A 17,366-nucleotide genomic window follows, 5' to 3' on the forward strand; every position below is an offset into this window, starting at 1 on the left:
CTGGATGAAAATAGAGATAGATTGTTTGCAGGGATATTTCAAAATGCAAGAACTATTGCAAGAATACCATCTCTGTAACAAACACGGCTAAATCTAGTGAGAAAGAGGAAGCACTATCTTTCGCCTACTACAAGAAGCTTATGGAGGATTAATGAGAGAGAATTTAGGTTTCATTTTCAATTCTGAAGTTTAAAATTTCAATCTGAATAATTGCAATGGGTAAATCAAAGGAGAAAAAAAGAGGTGCAAAGTTTGTTTTGCATCTAGATATAATTCAAAGAATTGTTCTTATGTTCATGGGTCTTCTGAAGAAGGAAAATCTTGCAAATATTTATGTATGTTTGATTTATACAATGAGTTTGATGGTATCCACAAGAGGTTTTCATCAACAGCAGCAAAGAAGGGTTCAAGTTTGAAGATGGATAAAGCATGGGAGAAGTTGGATTCTTTTGAGGATACTCTTTATGATGCTTATGAATCATTGCATGATGACCATGAAAGTAAAAAAGTCAAGTCTTTTTCAAGTGTTAAGTATATTGGGAGATTGCTTATAGGCTGTTGAAAAGCTCAAGGAAAGATATGAAAAAGTTTTGGATTCTGATTTAGATTCCAATTCAAGTTCAAGTGAGGATGATGATGATTGGTGCTATTTACCCATGGTGTTACCAAAGATTGAGGTAAAGGGAGCAAGAGAGGACAAGAGCCAAAGAAGCCAAGAATCCTCGAGTGCCCCAAACCCAACAGTGTAGCTTGCCAATAGTGGATCATCACACACTTTGCATTAATAATCTCAATGTATTTTTCATATTTTTGTATTTGGCAAACTATCATAATCAGTCTTAAGTCAACTTTAATCAAGAAGAAAAGAAGCCTGAAGTTGTGAACAATGAAGATGATCATATTGGTGATCAAGAAGATTAGTTATGTATTCAAGTAGATGATGCTGTTATGGATGATAAGTTTGAGGATTATGGTTTTTGCAATGAAAATGTCATTGTGCATGATTTTCTTGGTTCTCTTATTGATGCTAAGAAAGATAATGCAGCTACCTTATAAGTTGGATTTCAATGAAGGAATGTAATTTTCATATTTTGTATTTTGCAAACTATCATAATCAGTCTCAAGTCAACTTTAATCAAGAAGAAAACAAGCTTGAAGTTGTGAACAATGAAGATGATCATATTGGTGATCAAGAAGATTAGTTATGTATTCAAGAAGATGATGTTGTTATGGATGATAAGTTTGAGGATTAGGGTTTTTGCAATGAAAATGTCATTGTGCATGATTTTCTTGGTTCTCTTATTGATGCTAAGAAAGATAATGCAGCTACCTTCTAAGTTGGATTTCAATGAAGGAACTTTGCAAGAACTTGAAGAAGTGCCACTACTCATAGTGCAAAATGCACCATCTTTGGATGTGTTTGTTCAGGACACCCATGTTTCTAGCATGCAAGATAATATTTCAAGTCATTGCATTGCTCGATTTGAAGAACAAGTTAGTGTTTCGCTATTAGAATTGCAGATTTGCAAGATTAGCACTGTAAGTCCTTTGTAAGAAGAGTAGAATTGCAAGATTGACACTACATTTCCTTTGCAAGAGTTGGTTGAATATGAAGAATTGTAAAATGCAGTTAGTTTGTATGATTTTTTTTGAAGTTCTGCGCATGAGGTTATTGATGTTTCAATTGAAACTACTATTTTTAAAGTTCTTGAGGACTCTAACCAATCTATTACTGAAGTTGAAGTATTTGGAAGTATGCAAGTATCTATAGTGGATATCTATACAACTCATATTATAGCAAGAATGGTTGATGTTATTCATGTTGATTGATTTTTAACAATGAAAGTGCTTATGTTGTATGAAGTGGATGCTTGTACAAAGAGCATGCTACAGTTTCTTTTTTAAGAAAGCTTCAAAATGATATGCAAAAACCTAATTTTCAGCAATCTCTACTGCTAGACTTTGAATTCTTACAACAGTAGCTTGACTTCCTACAATGGTGACCAAAATTTCTATAACAATACCTTGCATTTTCCCTGTACCTACAATGACAAGCTGAATTTCTACAATACCTATAGCAGCAAGTTGAATTCCAGCACTTCCTACAGCAACAAAAGATACTATAGCAAGCTGAAAAATGGTTATAAGTACTAGAAAACCCTCAAAAACAACAAATACAACAACCACTTGATTACTGGTTTCAAGAACTTGAAAATCAGTAGATACAAGTTGTTGTAGATTATCTTACATATTTCTTTTAGGATGCAATGCCTTATTCAAGATCCAAATTGGGTGGTAAATTTCTATACATTTATTATGATGAAAATGCTAGAGCATCATTGACATCTTTTTGAGTCAATGCAATTATTCCTTGCAATTGGAGTGGTAATCTACTTATTCTGTTATGGTTATATATCTTCATTCTCTATGATATATTATGGATGTCATTGTATATGATGAGTTCTTAGCCCTAGCATATTTCATTGAATCATTTGTACTATTTAGAACTATTGTTAATTACCTATCAGTAGTTGTTTTGCATATACTTTCCTTCAAGTTATAATCCAAGGCAACATTGTTAAACTTGCAATTAGTGGATTTAGACTTTGAATACTAATTCAAGTAGATTATGATGAGCCACAGAAGGATTCGTAGGTTTGGCAAGTAGTTGGAATCAAATTTATCCAATTCATTGTTACAGTGCGCCTAAAGGAGCAGTAGTGTGGAATTCTATGGACATTATGGTCATTTGCCAATTTTATGAGATAAATAGTTCTCAAACTTTGACAATATCTCATTGCACTTATGTTGGTGATATTTTAGTGTTGGCAATAGTATTTATTTGTCTTGAATGGGCAAAACAAATGTCATTCATGTTACAGAAAACTACAATAAGATGAAGGCAATTACAACCTTGTTGTGAGAGACTGTCACATCGATACAAAAAACAAGGTTATCATAGCAAGAAACAAGATTATCAAAATAGAAAATAAGGTTATCACTACAAGCAACAAGTAAACTACTGCAGGTAGTAGGTTTACTACTGCAGGTATAGCAGATTCACCACTGCAGGTAAAAGTTAACTTGATACAAGAAAGTGGTGACCTGATGCATGAAAGTAGCTATTTGGAGCAAGTAACCATTTATACCATGCAACAAAGTCAAGATATTGATGAAAGGGTTCATATGTTACTAGATTTGGCTATAGATCTTGATAGATTAGTGTTTATGCAAATTGTTGTTACCATCATGAAGAATGCATTGGTTAGGGTTTTGTATGATCAGTGGGTTGTCATTATAGGGAGAATGTCTCAGGGTTTAAAGCCTCAAAACAAAGTTGAAAATCATTTGTTTGAAGTTGATACCATAAGATTTGACATTAGTGAAGTTTTGCAAGATATCAGTCAACAACTTAAGATAAGAGAAATTACTCCAAAAAAAAAATTCAATAAATGGAAGTTGTACCTTTCACATCACATGATCATAATGTGCAAGAACTATCTCCTGTGATGTTCTAATAGTGATTCTCGTGATACTCATCAGTAACCTAGCTCATGAAATGTTTTGGTATCCCACCCATATTTTTGTATCTCTATTGTACTATGACATGTATACCTTTATTTTGTCTTGACTATCTCTTGAGTGGATTATGCAACTACAATAGAGGGCTATAAGTATCCTACTGAGAGGCTCTACTTATTATTTCTCTTTGTGGCTTACTTCATGGTGTAAGGGTGTGAGTAAGGCATAAATTTTCTCATATGGTATGTCACTTTTGAATAAGGTATTTGACACTATGATATGACATGTAATGGTTTGGATCATGGTTGTACTAGCCATCCATCGGGCTATGCCAGGTGCTACTCGTTGGCGTGAAGCAAAATGTTTTTCCTTAGCATAGTTTAGAGCCTTAGTCTTTACTATTTTCTGTATGGAGTAGTCTTTAAATGCCTCATAAAGTGTAGTTTTTAAGCAGTTGTAAAACATGACTTGAAGAGGTATTGTATGTCTTTCTCATATATGGATCATCATTCTTGATCACAACCTGTTGTATGTTGGAGTTTTCTATTTAGCAATATAGTATGACAATGTGTGCCATGATTCATATCTGTATTTATGTCTTATTTTCAACATATACTCTGATTTCTATCTCTAATTTGCCATTATGAGTGTTGTAAAGTGTAGTTATATGTCTCTATGTCATTATTTTGGAGTCTCTTACTAGTTTCTTGATGAGGTATGTATTTTCAGCACTGCCTGATGCAGTTTCCTCTATCCCTGTAAGTATGAGGCAATTCAGTCCTATTATGCATTTGACATAAATTTGGGGCTGAAACAACCATGGGACACTTATTGCGAGACTATCCATGTGTCCTAGACTACTAAGACCTGTTAGAGTCTCTACTACGGCCATTTTCATCCTGTCGGCCTCTCACATTCAATGCATATGACATATGGCAAGCATCCACATTCTTTCTATTTACCTCTTCTGTCAAGAGGGCACTCTCAATATCCTACAATTTCAACCCATCCTTAACATAGAGAGCCATACAAAAAGTGTCCCACAACTCAAGTAGAGTACCAAATAGAAATAAAGGATGCAAAGTATCCTTAAACTCAATCTCCTATGAAGCTAAATGGTTGATGATGGAGTGAAACTCATTCAAGTGTGCAAACATAGAAGTCCCTTCCTTCATGCGAAGGTCCATTAATTGTTTTAGCCAATACATTCTCCGCTTGTCATAAAGATTCTTAAGTTGTATCCAAAGCTCATATGTAGTCTAATTTCAAGTTACAATATTGTAGTGAACCTACTTCGAGAGTGATAAAATGATCATGGACTTGCATAGCTTATCCCAATCCTTAGCTGCAATGTTTTCAAGTTTGGCATCCCCATTTTTGAGTGGTCTAACCTATAATTTCTACACTTTATACCTAGGTTTTCCAATAGCTCTAATTGGTCCCATCCAATTTCTTAATATTGAAAATAGAGATGTCGCGAGAATCACTAGCCATAAGGAGACCAAGCAAGTAAAAGCAAGGGCAAGACATGATGTTGTAATACCCTATAAATCAGCCCCAAAACCACTATTAAATGAAGCGAGAGATTGGAGATACTACCAAAGTAATGAGTTGTCCACAACCTGTAAGAAAAAGACTGTCAAGTCCAAGTGATTGCCCAAAAATAGAATGCATAAAATTGAAATGGCAGGTTGTTGTAATAAATTGTAGCAATCTACCAACAACCAATCGCAAACAACCAAGAGGGAAGAAGCTAAGAATAACTGGCATTGAAGTCTGTCACAACTACAATATCTCAGAAACCATACATGCAATGGGCATAGATATTATGCATAGGGTAGGTCTCAAAGGATAAATGAATGCATAACCTAGAAGCATATAAATACCATTGACAACATCCTAATGGACATAAGTAGTATGTCCAACCCAAGGGATCAAATCAGCCCATGATAGGGTAACTGCATCCAATAAATATCAAGAGAACATGCACATGTCACAATGAGTCCCACTATCTCATTGTAATAAGCTCAAGCTCAATTGCATAAACCAAATGCTCTATAGTACATCCAAGTGTCAAAGTAGCTCAATACATAAAGCCACCCGGACTTGTGCTCGATCTGTCGCAGAGGATGCCTCTCCAAACTACAATTTGCATGGCAAAGCGGAATGATTTTCAAGTTTGGCTCTTTCCGGTTCGCTCGCAGCTACTAGGGAAATCCTGGTTAGTTTCTTTTCCTCTGCTTGGTGATATGCTTAAACTCAACGGGTAGCCTTGCTTGATTTGAGGTCTGAGTTGTGTTTTGGGTCGCCAAGGACAAGCCCTGGCTCTTAAGAGCCCAATCTAACATGTGCACCCTAGAAGAGGCACCTGCAAATAGCCGCCACCTCAATGACGAGATGAACCACCATTGCGGAGCAACATCACTGCACGGTGCTGCTGGTACATTTCAGCCAACCGATAGATCCCACTGAAGTGTAGGCTGAATGCCAAATGAGCAAGAAAATCTTAGAACATCATGGTGATGAGATCCAGACATCCAAGATACATAGAGCATACATCGGGGATGTTAAATAGCATCCAACTCCAAACAATGTAATGGGCATGTGTAGTAGTGGCATAGGCCAAGCATGTCAGAACCGGTCACATAAGTAAAGTACATGTCATAAGTACATTAAAGAGGGAGATCCAAATTCTATGTGAAGTGAGCTCAAGCTCAACCAATGATCCAAGAGCAAATCCAAGCTCTATGTCGATCCCCGAGAGTTACTACATCAATGTATACATCCAAGACATAGCCCGAATCCAATAGGCATATCCAAACATAAGCAAAAGAGCTTAAGCCCTGAATATTCCAAAAGCAAATAAATGTCCAAAATTGAGCAAACAGTGGCTTAATCCAAGCTCAAAACCATAGACAAACCATAAGCATACTTTCCCATATGTATAGGTACCAATCGGGCATAATTGGGCATCAAATGACTATGTAGCATGAGCATAAAGTATAATGACAGAGGGCTGCCTTGTTTTGGGCTACCTGTGGACTATGTAAAACAATCAATGACTGAGAAAATTCAGTCCCAAAATCATCTCACATCATAGGCATACATTTTCCTAGCATTCGGGGCGCATTCAGGACCAATTGGGCAACCAATGTCAATGCCAAAGTGGTCCAAACATAAAATGCTAATGTAGCACTATTGTGGACTGCTTGTAAATTGTGTATAACAGTCTCAAACCTAAAGTAAGTCACATCAATGCTCAATGCCAAGGCTCGGGATCAAATGCCAAGCATAAACCAAGTGTATAGGGCCCAAATGAGGCTGCCAATGACTGGAATGAGTTGGAGGAGATCACAAAACTGATCATGTGCTATAAATGCACATGGAAAAATGGCACAAATTTTCATGGGGTTGCTGCTCACTCTTTTGTGCTGGTCAGAGTGGTAGGAAGCTCAACTGGGTGCCAACAAAGAAGACACACAACAAGGCTGAGGTGCCCTAGTAAAGCCTATGTCAAGATATGGAGCACCGGAGCTTCAATGGTGCTACCCCCTTTCTCTTCTCAAACATTTAGAATTGTAACCAACATGAAACCTTGAAGAAAATGAATGAATACCTTTGTTGGAATGCCCTGAGGGTGCCCAAAGGGTAGGTGCTCGGGAACCCAGGGAGTGACGGGAGCTTGGGAGAGTCAGCTATGGCTGCAAGGAGACCCAATGAGTGTAGGTAATAAATAGGAAGTTGAAGGAGTCACGAACCAAGTTGGAATGCTCGAGAAACCATGCTCTGATACCATTTGAAAGGTGAGAAGGATTGAAGCTTACTTGAAAGAGCTATAGCAGGAGAGTAAGAGCAAAAAAGAGAGAGACACAAAATGGGAACTCCAACAGTCACAATGTGTGGCCGGGCCTTCCTTTATTCAAACTATCACTAAAAGAATAAAGAATAAAGTGATGGTGATGAGCACCCATCACCTACAATGTGCAGTGGTGGGTACTGTCAGTGTAGTAATACACAGGTGGCTAGGCAGAGGTGCATTTACCCCCAACAATGGGATTTACTGTTTGTTGTCCAAACTAGAACATTTTTATTCTGTGTGAAATAAAGAATAAAAAATATATAAAATTAACTTTGAGTGGCCAGATTTATAGATCTCATTGCACTCTTCATTTCTAGCTATAGAATGCTTAAATCTAATATTGTATGCAAAAGTTATGACCAAAATACAATAGTATTGTTAAGCTACCATAGTTGTCCATGACTTCTATAGCATGCTCTGTATCCACTCAAAAATGGATAAAATGGCTTCTCCTTAGCTCAATCACCATTTAACAAGGATGAGCTAAGCCTCAGAAAGCTCCTCAATAAGCGTGGAGTAAGTTGAAACAAACTAGACGAAGGAAAGACTCAATGCATACCTTCAAAGAAAGAAACAATGGCTGCCATGAAACCTTGAGTTGAAGCTTTGAATCTGAGCTGAAGCAAAGGATGAAGATGCAAGTCTCATGTTAAGTAATAGCATTCTTATGCGATTTATTTTACATTGTTGTCATGTCTCTCTTACTGAGGAGATATTGTCAAATCCATAAGTTTGTTGAGCGTGTGCTTGCTTTGATCAAGTAGTGCCTAGTATTATTTCCCTAAGTCCCAACTACGTTAGTGGGTTAGGATCCTTTTCTATTGTGGCATGATAATTCCACAAGGACCTTTAAGAAATGATGAACCATTCATGAAAAGCACCTAAAAGTGTGGAGGCAATATCCTATTCTTGGGCACAAGATCAATGAATCAATAAATACATGCATTGAGAAGAGCCCACTCAATGCATGGGAAGAGATTGTACCCAATTGGTGTTGTGCTCTCTTCTTCCATTTCCCTCCCATTTCTTTTGTTTTGTATACATTTTATGCTATTGCTATATTGAGATTCTCAATTTATGGTCTAATTTCTCCACATTAGGGATGGGTCACTTGATGCCTCTACCCATAAGAAGAAACTCATGGCCTTTTCTACAAATAAGAATAAGAAGGGGACCGATGAAAAATCTTGATTCATTGATCTCTAGATAATATTGAATCTCTCTCCTCTAGCCACAATAGTCATCACTTGGTTGTGTGTTGAAGAATAGAGACCCATAACTACCCTGACCTACTATATCCTGGCTCTTGGAATAAGCGAGAGTAGTGGAGTCTCAAAAGGTGAACATGTTGTCCAAGTTGTTGCACTCTCGAAAAAAAATTGTGTGGCTACGAGTGGATAATGTCTAGCCTCAGTGGGGCCAATAATTGCCTTTGCAAGAGTCTTGTAGGTAGTTTCCAGCAAAGTGATTGGTCTCAATTCTATGATCTCCAATATTTCTCCAGCTCCCTTGGGAATGAGGTGACTCAATCCCTCAATAAGCCTCTCTCGCACATCCCCTTAGGCCATAATCTACTAGAAAGCCAAGATGAGTTCCATATTTATAAGATCTAGTAGCTCTTTAAGGACTTATCATGTCCATCTTCTCCTAAACACTTGTTTGAAGACAATGCCTAAAGTGCTTTCTCTAGATCCTCCTCTATAAAAATGGATATCTGATGTCTACTCATCCTATTTGTGACCACCCTCTTGGTGCTCTACCATTCTCTCTCTATCCCTCTCATAGCCATGGGGTCTTGTTATAGATCCCTAGACAAGTTGTGTAATACTCCATAGCCATCGGTCCTACATCTAGAGGGACCTGTGCAATGGATCCATACACCTTGTCTAGGGTGTTTTGGTCCTATGGTGCAAAAGAAATCTTTTTTAACACTGTCTTCAAATTGAGTCCAAAATGAAGCTCTAGCATGAAACAAGTACTATGCTCTCTTCTCATCCCTCTAAAGTGCAGATAGTGATGCTTGTGCAGGCCTCTCCCTCTCTAGAACGCCCTCTCTCCTCCTCATGGCCATCTCCTTGGAGAAGGAACTAATCTTCCACAAGTTCTCATTCAAGTCTCTAGCTATCCATCTAGCTGAGAAGGGCCTACATCTCCTAATCTGTGCAAGCACTTTTGAAACCAAAGTTTTGACAATACATTAGGATCTCAATGGCTTGATTTTCAAGTTCCTAATGCGAGTTATTAAAATATCAAATTACCTTTTATGGATATGCCTCTTTCTCATTAAAGAAGAGAGAAAAGGGAGGACTACCATCATTATTTAATTGAAATTCATCCTCAATTGTAAAGGGAAAAGGACAATCAATAAGGTGGGTCGGCCCTTGTCTTTTGTATGCTAGTTAGGACTTGATATAAAAGCTAACTCATTAAAAATTAACCCCTTTTGGCTTCTCTTTTGGCCTTAATAAATACCTACTATCATTTGTGTATAATCTTAGACTAGGAAATGTTTTCTTTTTTATAAACAATTGTCATATACTGAGTATTGTATGAAGTAGAAGAAGAAGGAAGGAAGGAAGGAAGGAAGAAGAGAATGGATTGATCTCCATCTCTCTTTGTTGATTGTCTTATATCTTTTTTGATTCATCTAATTCCACTTCTAAAATTCTTGTTATAAATGGAAAGGAAATTTCATGTGAATGGTATGATTGAAGGAAAGAGTAAGAAAAGGCAAAAAGGATTTCTCAAACTATGCTCGTTTCTTTCTATGGGTGTACTTTTTGGACATTGTGGATTATTTGGAGCTTCAAAACATGGTTAATGTTGAATCTATTATTACTTATGGTTACATCTACTTTAGATCTCTATAGTGACCTCTTTCTAACAATCTCATCACTAAAGGATCGGATAGATCTTAATATGATCTTTTCAATGAGTGCTTCTAAACTTTCTAGCCTGCAGTTCTTCACATTTCATCTTATTTATAAATGGATTGTTAATCTAGTTTTCCAAAAAACAAAAGGGCATTCAAAAGGACATGCATATACAAATTATGACATTGCTAATGAAACATGTTCCAAAAAATAGTATCAAGAGATAGAAAGAAGACCTAGGTCATGGTGTCACTAGTGTGTGGCTAGAGCTGCACATAAAGTTCAAAATAGCTCATGAAGCAAGTAGCCTTAACTATGTGAGCAACTATTATAGCATATTTGATTATCCCTGAGCAACAAGTAGGAGGACTTTCCCATGATAAGTTTGAAAAAGGCAAAGAAGCTTCAAAGCTCAAACTTATGTGGAAAAGTCCTCTAATTCTTTCGACACAAGGCCACCTCCACTCATGTTGTGGCAATTTGCCTATTGATGGCCTTGTCAAATGACCAAGTTTTGTCATGTGTGATAAGAGATTACTATGAACATGCACAAAATAAGGGAATTTGCATCAATCTGGTTATAGATACCAAGGCATGAAGGGCAAGCTATTAAAACATGCACACACAAATGTGCTGAATCTTATGTATTGATCACAAAAAACTAAGGATTGGGTCAAGTGATTTGTTAATTTTGAAAAGGAAAAGCTTGCACTTTTGAAGAGAAGGTTTTGTACAGAGAACTTTTTCTCAACTGTGAAAACTGTATTTTGCAAATGCTAGTTGCACAACCCCTTGGTTCCTCTACTAAAGACATTCAAGAAAAACACATGCTAGATAGAAGATAATGCCATTATAGCAAAGTGAGTCCATTTAGTCTAGAAGCCCATCGAGGCCATGGACTACACAAAGACACTAAACTCTTTGTATCTAAGAAGGTGAGAAACATGATTATGGTAACAAGTGCAACAAGGATGAGAGGTGGATGCCATTTTCCTCATAAATTGCATCTCCCATTAGTTAAAATAAATGCCAAGGAAAGACCTAATATTTAACTTTGAGTAGCAACATTAGGGACCAATTCTTCCTTAAAGATTCCACCAACCTTCCTTCTACAATGAACAACGAACAACTCCCATACCTTGCACTCATCATACCTTTGATCTTCCTTGGCTCCTTGCGTCTATGATTACTTAAGGGCCTACATTACATTTTAGCTTTTCCATCTTGAAGAATGATAGCATCCCCATGTTGCCCTGATGAGTATCATCCAATAGCAAAAATTAGTGTATTTATTTGCACTCCCAATAGAGTGCCAAATCTAGGCAATTCCCACATGACACTAGCTTCCTCAAATTTGATAAACCTTCCATTCAATTTTACTCGTGGTTGGCTTTGCTATCCACCTATCTTGCAAATACATCCCTCTTCTACCCACTATTTCTCCGAGGAGCTTTCAACCTTTATCTCCTTGATGCATCATTGTGGAAGAAGACAAGGTTGATTCATAAAGAGAACTAGTAGATTTGAATGCATCATTGTGGAAGAAGACAAGGTTGTCGGAGCATGGAAAAAATCCTCACATCTTCATAGGAATGAATAGGAAAAAATGGAATTCATGTTTTTCATAACATGAGGATACATGGTCGATTCAAGGCATTAGGTTAGCAACTCATCGGGGCTTTCACCTTGCAAGCTCCATGGGAGGCTAGAAGACTTAAGCTACTCTTTGTGTCGAATTATGAGAAGATGTAGTAGTATTCAACAATCATTTGGAGTGATCTTTCTTGGGTTAGTTGATGCAAGGCATTGGCTTTGGTTCGAGAATGTTTGCACTTATCAACACTATCAGCACAGATTCCTCATCAAGAGTTCTACTCAATGGTGGTGTCACAACACCCTTTCCCCTTCATCGATCGATTAGGCAAGGTTGCCAACTGAGTCCTTTGTTCTTTCCTTCGCCACTCACCCCATTTTGACCATATTGTCTTGACTAGCAGCCAATGGTGAGGTGATCGGACTCTCTCTCACTTTGCAAGAGTAGTTGTTGGTGGATCAGGCCTTGGCATGAGACACCTTCATGTTTCTTAAGGTTGATTCAAATAACATACAAAGCGATGGCCACATGGGATTGACTCACCCTTGCCTTGGGACTATACATTAATGCATCTAAGTTAGCCCTTATCAATTGCATTGAGAGCGATCTCCAGGCCTTGGGTTGGCAAGGTGAGATGGTGTTTAAAGGCTTCGTTTTCAACCACTTGGGCTACTCTTTAGGCATGCATGTTTGGCCCAAAGCATTGATAGATTGGATCTCCTCGAGAATTATGGATAAGTTTGTATTGGAAATCACAAGCTTGGCCTTTTCATGTGAGTTAAAAAATAGCACAGACAAGCATGATACGGATGATTTCATCTTGCCTTCACTTGCTCCCTTGGCCGAAGTCAACCCGTCCGGTTTTTCCTTTGGTTGGGGTGTTGCTTATAAATTGGGTAAGCTTAGGGAAAGAGATTTGGCTTAAGGGAATGAAAGCAATAGCTTACGCTAATCCGCCCGAGTTTTTGCATCGACTGATATTTGTTAATGCGATCGATATTTTTTTAAACGTTCTAGAATGGTAAGGTCTACCGCATGCAAGTTTCATTGCCCCACTCACACCCTTCAATTCAATCGAGCATCGAAGATAATTTACGCGGCAGGATTTCTATCAGGCCATAGATATGATCCAGTAAGAGTTGATGTTCTGCAGTCACTAGATGCCTAGAAATGTCCTCCCGTGCTAAGTCCAATGAGCAATTTATGATATCTTGTGGCCCGTGGGTGTAGCATCAACAGGACACAATCATTACTGTTACGTTTCATGAAATCAAGACAAGCCCTCGTCATTTAGCAACGTGTCCGCGCGAGTGCCAATACCAACTCGTGTGCTGAGCTGACCTCGTTTGATCCCCATAACCAGCAGAAATATAAAGCTCTGTAGACTGAGGTTTTTGAAGGGCCAAAAGGATCTCTCTAAAGTATTAATTAATTTATTGCTTAAGCACTTTGTCAAAACATCGCAATACCTGAGGCCTTTCTTCCAATTTAGGATTGGACAATGAAGGGCATCTCTGCCAGATGGGGAAAGCAACACATTACAAAGGCAGCCCAAGCTATACATCGACAACTTCTGAGTGTGTACTCAATCTGTGGCATCCCTTGTAAATTTACCAAAGGGAGGAAAAAAGGTCTGATCTGGATTTTAGGTGCGATGCGGAGGATAGCAACAGGAGATTAAGGCCCAAATGTAGAAGAGGATCCAACATGCTTACATTTTCATCAGAAAATTTTAATCTCGTTCCCTTGTTGCCTTTACCCTTTGCATGATTGAGATACACACATAACACAAATAAAGGTAGTTAAGTAATTAGACACCAGATGCATCTGTGCATTTGAGAGAATGCATCCGTCTCTCCGTGCGAATGAAAAACCCGTCAGGAGCCTGAAAATTCTGTCCTAACGTACAGCTTTCTCTGACCAGAGCTATTGTTCTTGTGTGCTTCCCGCGTTTGACCCTGCAGAAGCTGTTTCTTCTGGAGCTGAGGTCTCCTGCTGCTCCTGATCCAGCTCTGAAGGAAGGGGTCCATGCTTAGCTGCTGCTTGAACGACTCTGTCCTGAACAGCTGAGGTTGAGGGAGCAGTAGCAAGCTGCAGCTTGCTAGGTTCAAATTGTCCAGCTATCCACGCAATTCCTTGACTTGCCAGAGCAAAGGGACGCAGGAGAGTCCTGCATCAACACGGGGATGATTAGTTTAAGCAACAACCAGATACTACTTTCATTTTCAGACTCCTTAAATTTATTGATTGGCTGAAATCACAGCTAATCAGGATTGCAATGCAACTTGTCTCTGGACTGGTGGCCTAGATTTCTGCCCGGTATTTAGGACTTACCGATCCCATAAAGTGTCTCATCACACGGGGTTATCTACCTAGCCCCTCCTTGCAGGTACCTTACAACCTCTCCAGTCGCATGGTAGGGCCAAGTTGTCAATTTTTTAACAAAGCATTACCTAATCTAATGAACAGAGCTCTCATTTCATGCGGCTCACCTTCGTGAGGACATTTGATTTCGGAAATCCCTGTTTAGTATGCTTGGATTTGGAGTAGCCCATCTCACTCCAACTTCTCTAGCCACCATCTGCTAGTTGACTGGCAGTTTCCAGCCTATGAAACCTGGCAAATTTTCCTTTGTAGCCTGTATGGCCTGGGAAATTTCCAACTAATCACAGGCTACAGCCTTGCATAAACGGACCCCAAAGTAGAATCCCAAAAAACACCCCCCCCCCCCCCCCGGGACCCTAAGGATATGGGCAGATGCCTCAAAGCGCGCACGCGCAGACTGCTGGGAGGAATGGATCTTACGGGCCGCTGTCTTAGAACTGTTAACTGTTTCCTGGTCCAAGATTGTGGGTTGCCATGTGGCATGGGGCCCCACAAAAGGACACAGTGATCAAGAGTCAAGACCAGAGCCTTTACTTCTGTCTTAAAAGGAAGACAAAATCTTGTCAAGACTCAATCCAGCAAATGCCTTCAACAAAAAAGACTGGGATTTTGCAAATTCAACAAATGTCTCTTCCCTTTTCCATTTTTCAGTCTATTCAGAGGCAGCATTTCTAAAACACGGAAAAGTGCCCAGAATACATAATTTGCAATCGGTCGTATTGGAAAGGAAGATATGATACGAGGGGCAGTGAGTAATACAAATGAGAGTTAGTTACCCTCACCGTAGATCATCTTTGACATCGTCCGCACTCTCGTAGGAGTTAAGCCGAGAATAAAGCACCTATTACAAGTCACGTCGTCAACAGATTTGGAGCTGTTCTCACTAGTTTATCGATGTGAAACAATAGTCCGCTACCAGGAGGAACCAGGAACATACCTGGCCTATGCAAATCAACCCCAGCAACTGAAGCGTTTTTTCCCACTCTGCAAAAAAGAGCATCTAAATTTCTTCCGATTCAAAGATCCCAAGAAATGTAACGTGTATGCATTCAACAAAAGAAATGGGTTGCTTACCAAACAGCGCATAACATCCTGCAAAAACACCCTGTTTCATCGAGGAAAAAGATTCATTGAGACAAGTAGAAGCATATTACTGAAGACCCCTTTGAACCTTATCAATTTGGATAAGCGTAATCACAAAGCATCCTTAAATAAAGACTCACTCATCCATGCAACTTGTAGTTCAGCACCTTGATACAAAAGCAAGCAGAGACAATGCTTCATTTGTTAATAACGTGCTCCCTAAGCTTGCGAACTTTGCATCACTTCACATGAGCTACAAAATGCACATCTATTAGAGAGTCTACGCTGATCAAACGTTGCAGGGATGTAAACTCTAATCTAGAGTGCCAAAATTTTGGCCTTCTAGGAGCCCTGCTCCAGGCGTATTAGGAGCCTATTTCGCATTTTTGCATTTGTGTACACAACAAAAATAGGGCGATATAATTTCTTGTAAACCAGCTCAGTTGTTTGGAAGTGGTTACAGGTTGTGCAGGTCAGAGGCTCTCTAGCAGGCCTTCTGGGTGGGCATTGAAGATAGCAACTTCTATTACAGAAAACTTGAAATCCAAACCCTGTTTTGAAAATGATGGTGTGGGCATAGTAGAACACAACGGTTCATACTTTTGGTGCTTGCTATGCTAGGTTTCTTGCCACACGTATGTAAACCAGACTGATTTAAGTGATTGGTTCAGAACTTCTATACAGATTTTTAAAGCATGTTAGCCTGGTATTTGTCCCTACATGTAAACCCTAACATTAATACATTAGGATATAACCCTAATGTGTATCTATGGTGAGGTAAAGAGATTAGTAAGTCTATAGAATCGTTTCGGGCAGTAATGATTTCTAGAATCAGGATTTCTAAAAGCGATGTTATTTATATGTAAGATTACATAGGGAAAGCACATTCCAGGATCCCTCAATGATTGTAATCATGGCCATGTTCCATCACAATACTGTGGCAGTGAGGACGTGGCACTGTTGATGTGGCAAAATTAAACCAAGGAAGTCTAATTGCAATACAAACTAGTTTTCATTTGTATAAATCAACTGAAAGTTGCAGTTGCTATTTTCAATTAAGAATGTTGCTTTTGAAAGGAAAATATTACTCTTTTTTCTTTTTGGGCCCGTTTGGCAAGCTCAAGAAGGGACAATCATGGTCGTGTGGAGAACTCATATACATAGAATTACAGTGATTTGCTGCTCACTGCTACGTGACATGTGGAAGAGACTAGGCGCTGCATGTTGCTGGCTGGACCTACAAATAGTGCTGGTTTGCACATCTATGTAAGCATTTGGAGCCTAACGACTAGGGATTGCTTGTGTCCTGTGCAAATGCAAAGCTGTTGGCAGAAAAGGAGATTCTAGAGAGATTTTTCCTTTTTGGACTGTTTTTGGGCAGCAAGTTGATGCCTGGGACCTCTGTGCTATGGGGGGAAGAGCTACTGGGTACTCTTCTGGACATCCTACTTAGAGATTGGCTGGCTTGTGGTGCTTGTTCTTGACAAGGATCAAACAATACATTCACCATCCAGTATACTTGATTCTTTTGAAATAAATTAAAAGAAATACCCAGGGGTTGGGGCCAATTTGGTATTGGTAAGTAGGTGAAATTGGATGATTGTGGAGGGGCAATATGGCTCTATCTGTGCTTTCTCATTTATTTTAAGAGTTGAATTAAAAGTGACAGAGATAGTTTCTATTGCCCTTTACTTACTGAAGGCCGGTTTCTTAGTTTCTACTGCCCTTTATTTATTTAAGGAAAGTTTCCAGAGCCCCTTAGCCATTATAGAAACTAGAAAATCTTTGAGATGGGTGTACCGCTCAATTCCATTTTCTGTGTATAAATAGTATGCCCTAGCAAGGTGTCAAAAAGTATCCTTAAGACAAACACTATCAAGGCCCTCAAGCATCTTTGGTGAAGAACCCAACTCAGCAATTGAAATGCCTTTTCCTTGGAATCGTGGCTATACAACTTGATTGATTGGGTCAAGAGAACAGAACTAATTAGCATCTCCCAAACTCCATCCAAAGTTTCATACATAGAGACATGCATATGTGTTTATATACA

The 17,366-nt window shown here is 38.8% G+C and overlaps 1 protein-coding gene across 1 annotated transcript in view; it reads right to left on the minus strand.

Annotated features, from left to right (window-relative positions):
- Positions 1 to 13,261: 13,261 nt before the first annotated feature.
- LOC148015629 (uncharacterized) overlaps positions 13,262 to 17,366 on the minus strand; it is a 133,199-nt gene continuing 129,094 nt past the window's right edge. Inside the window, exons 10-13 of the mRNA XM_087665605.1 lie at positions 15,308 to 15,338; positions 15,171 to 15,217; positions 15,016 to 15,074; positions 13,262 to 14,018 (exon numbers count right to left, since the gene is read on the minus strand). Of these exons, the coding sequence (XP_087521731.1) occupies positions 13,775 to 14,018; positions 15,016 to 15,074; positions 15,171 to 15,217; positions 15,308 to 15,338 (381 nt within the window). The 3' untranslated portion in view covers positions 13,262 to 13,774. The remainder of the gene's footprint in view (positions 14,019 to 15,015; positions 15,075 to 15,170; positions 15,218 to 15,307; positions 15,339 to 17,366) is intronic.

Source organism: Lygodium microphyllum, chromosome 24, assembly GCF_053477565.2.
Source record: "Lygodium microphyllum isolate KBCC chromosome 24, Lygodium_microphyllum_v1.1.10, whole genome shotgun sequence".
Taxonomy (NCBI): Eukaryota; Viridiplantae; Streptophyta; class Polypodiopsida; order Schizaeales; family Lygodiaceae; genus Lygodium; species Lygodium microphyllum.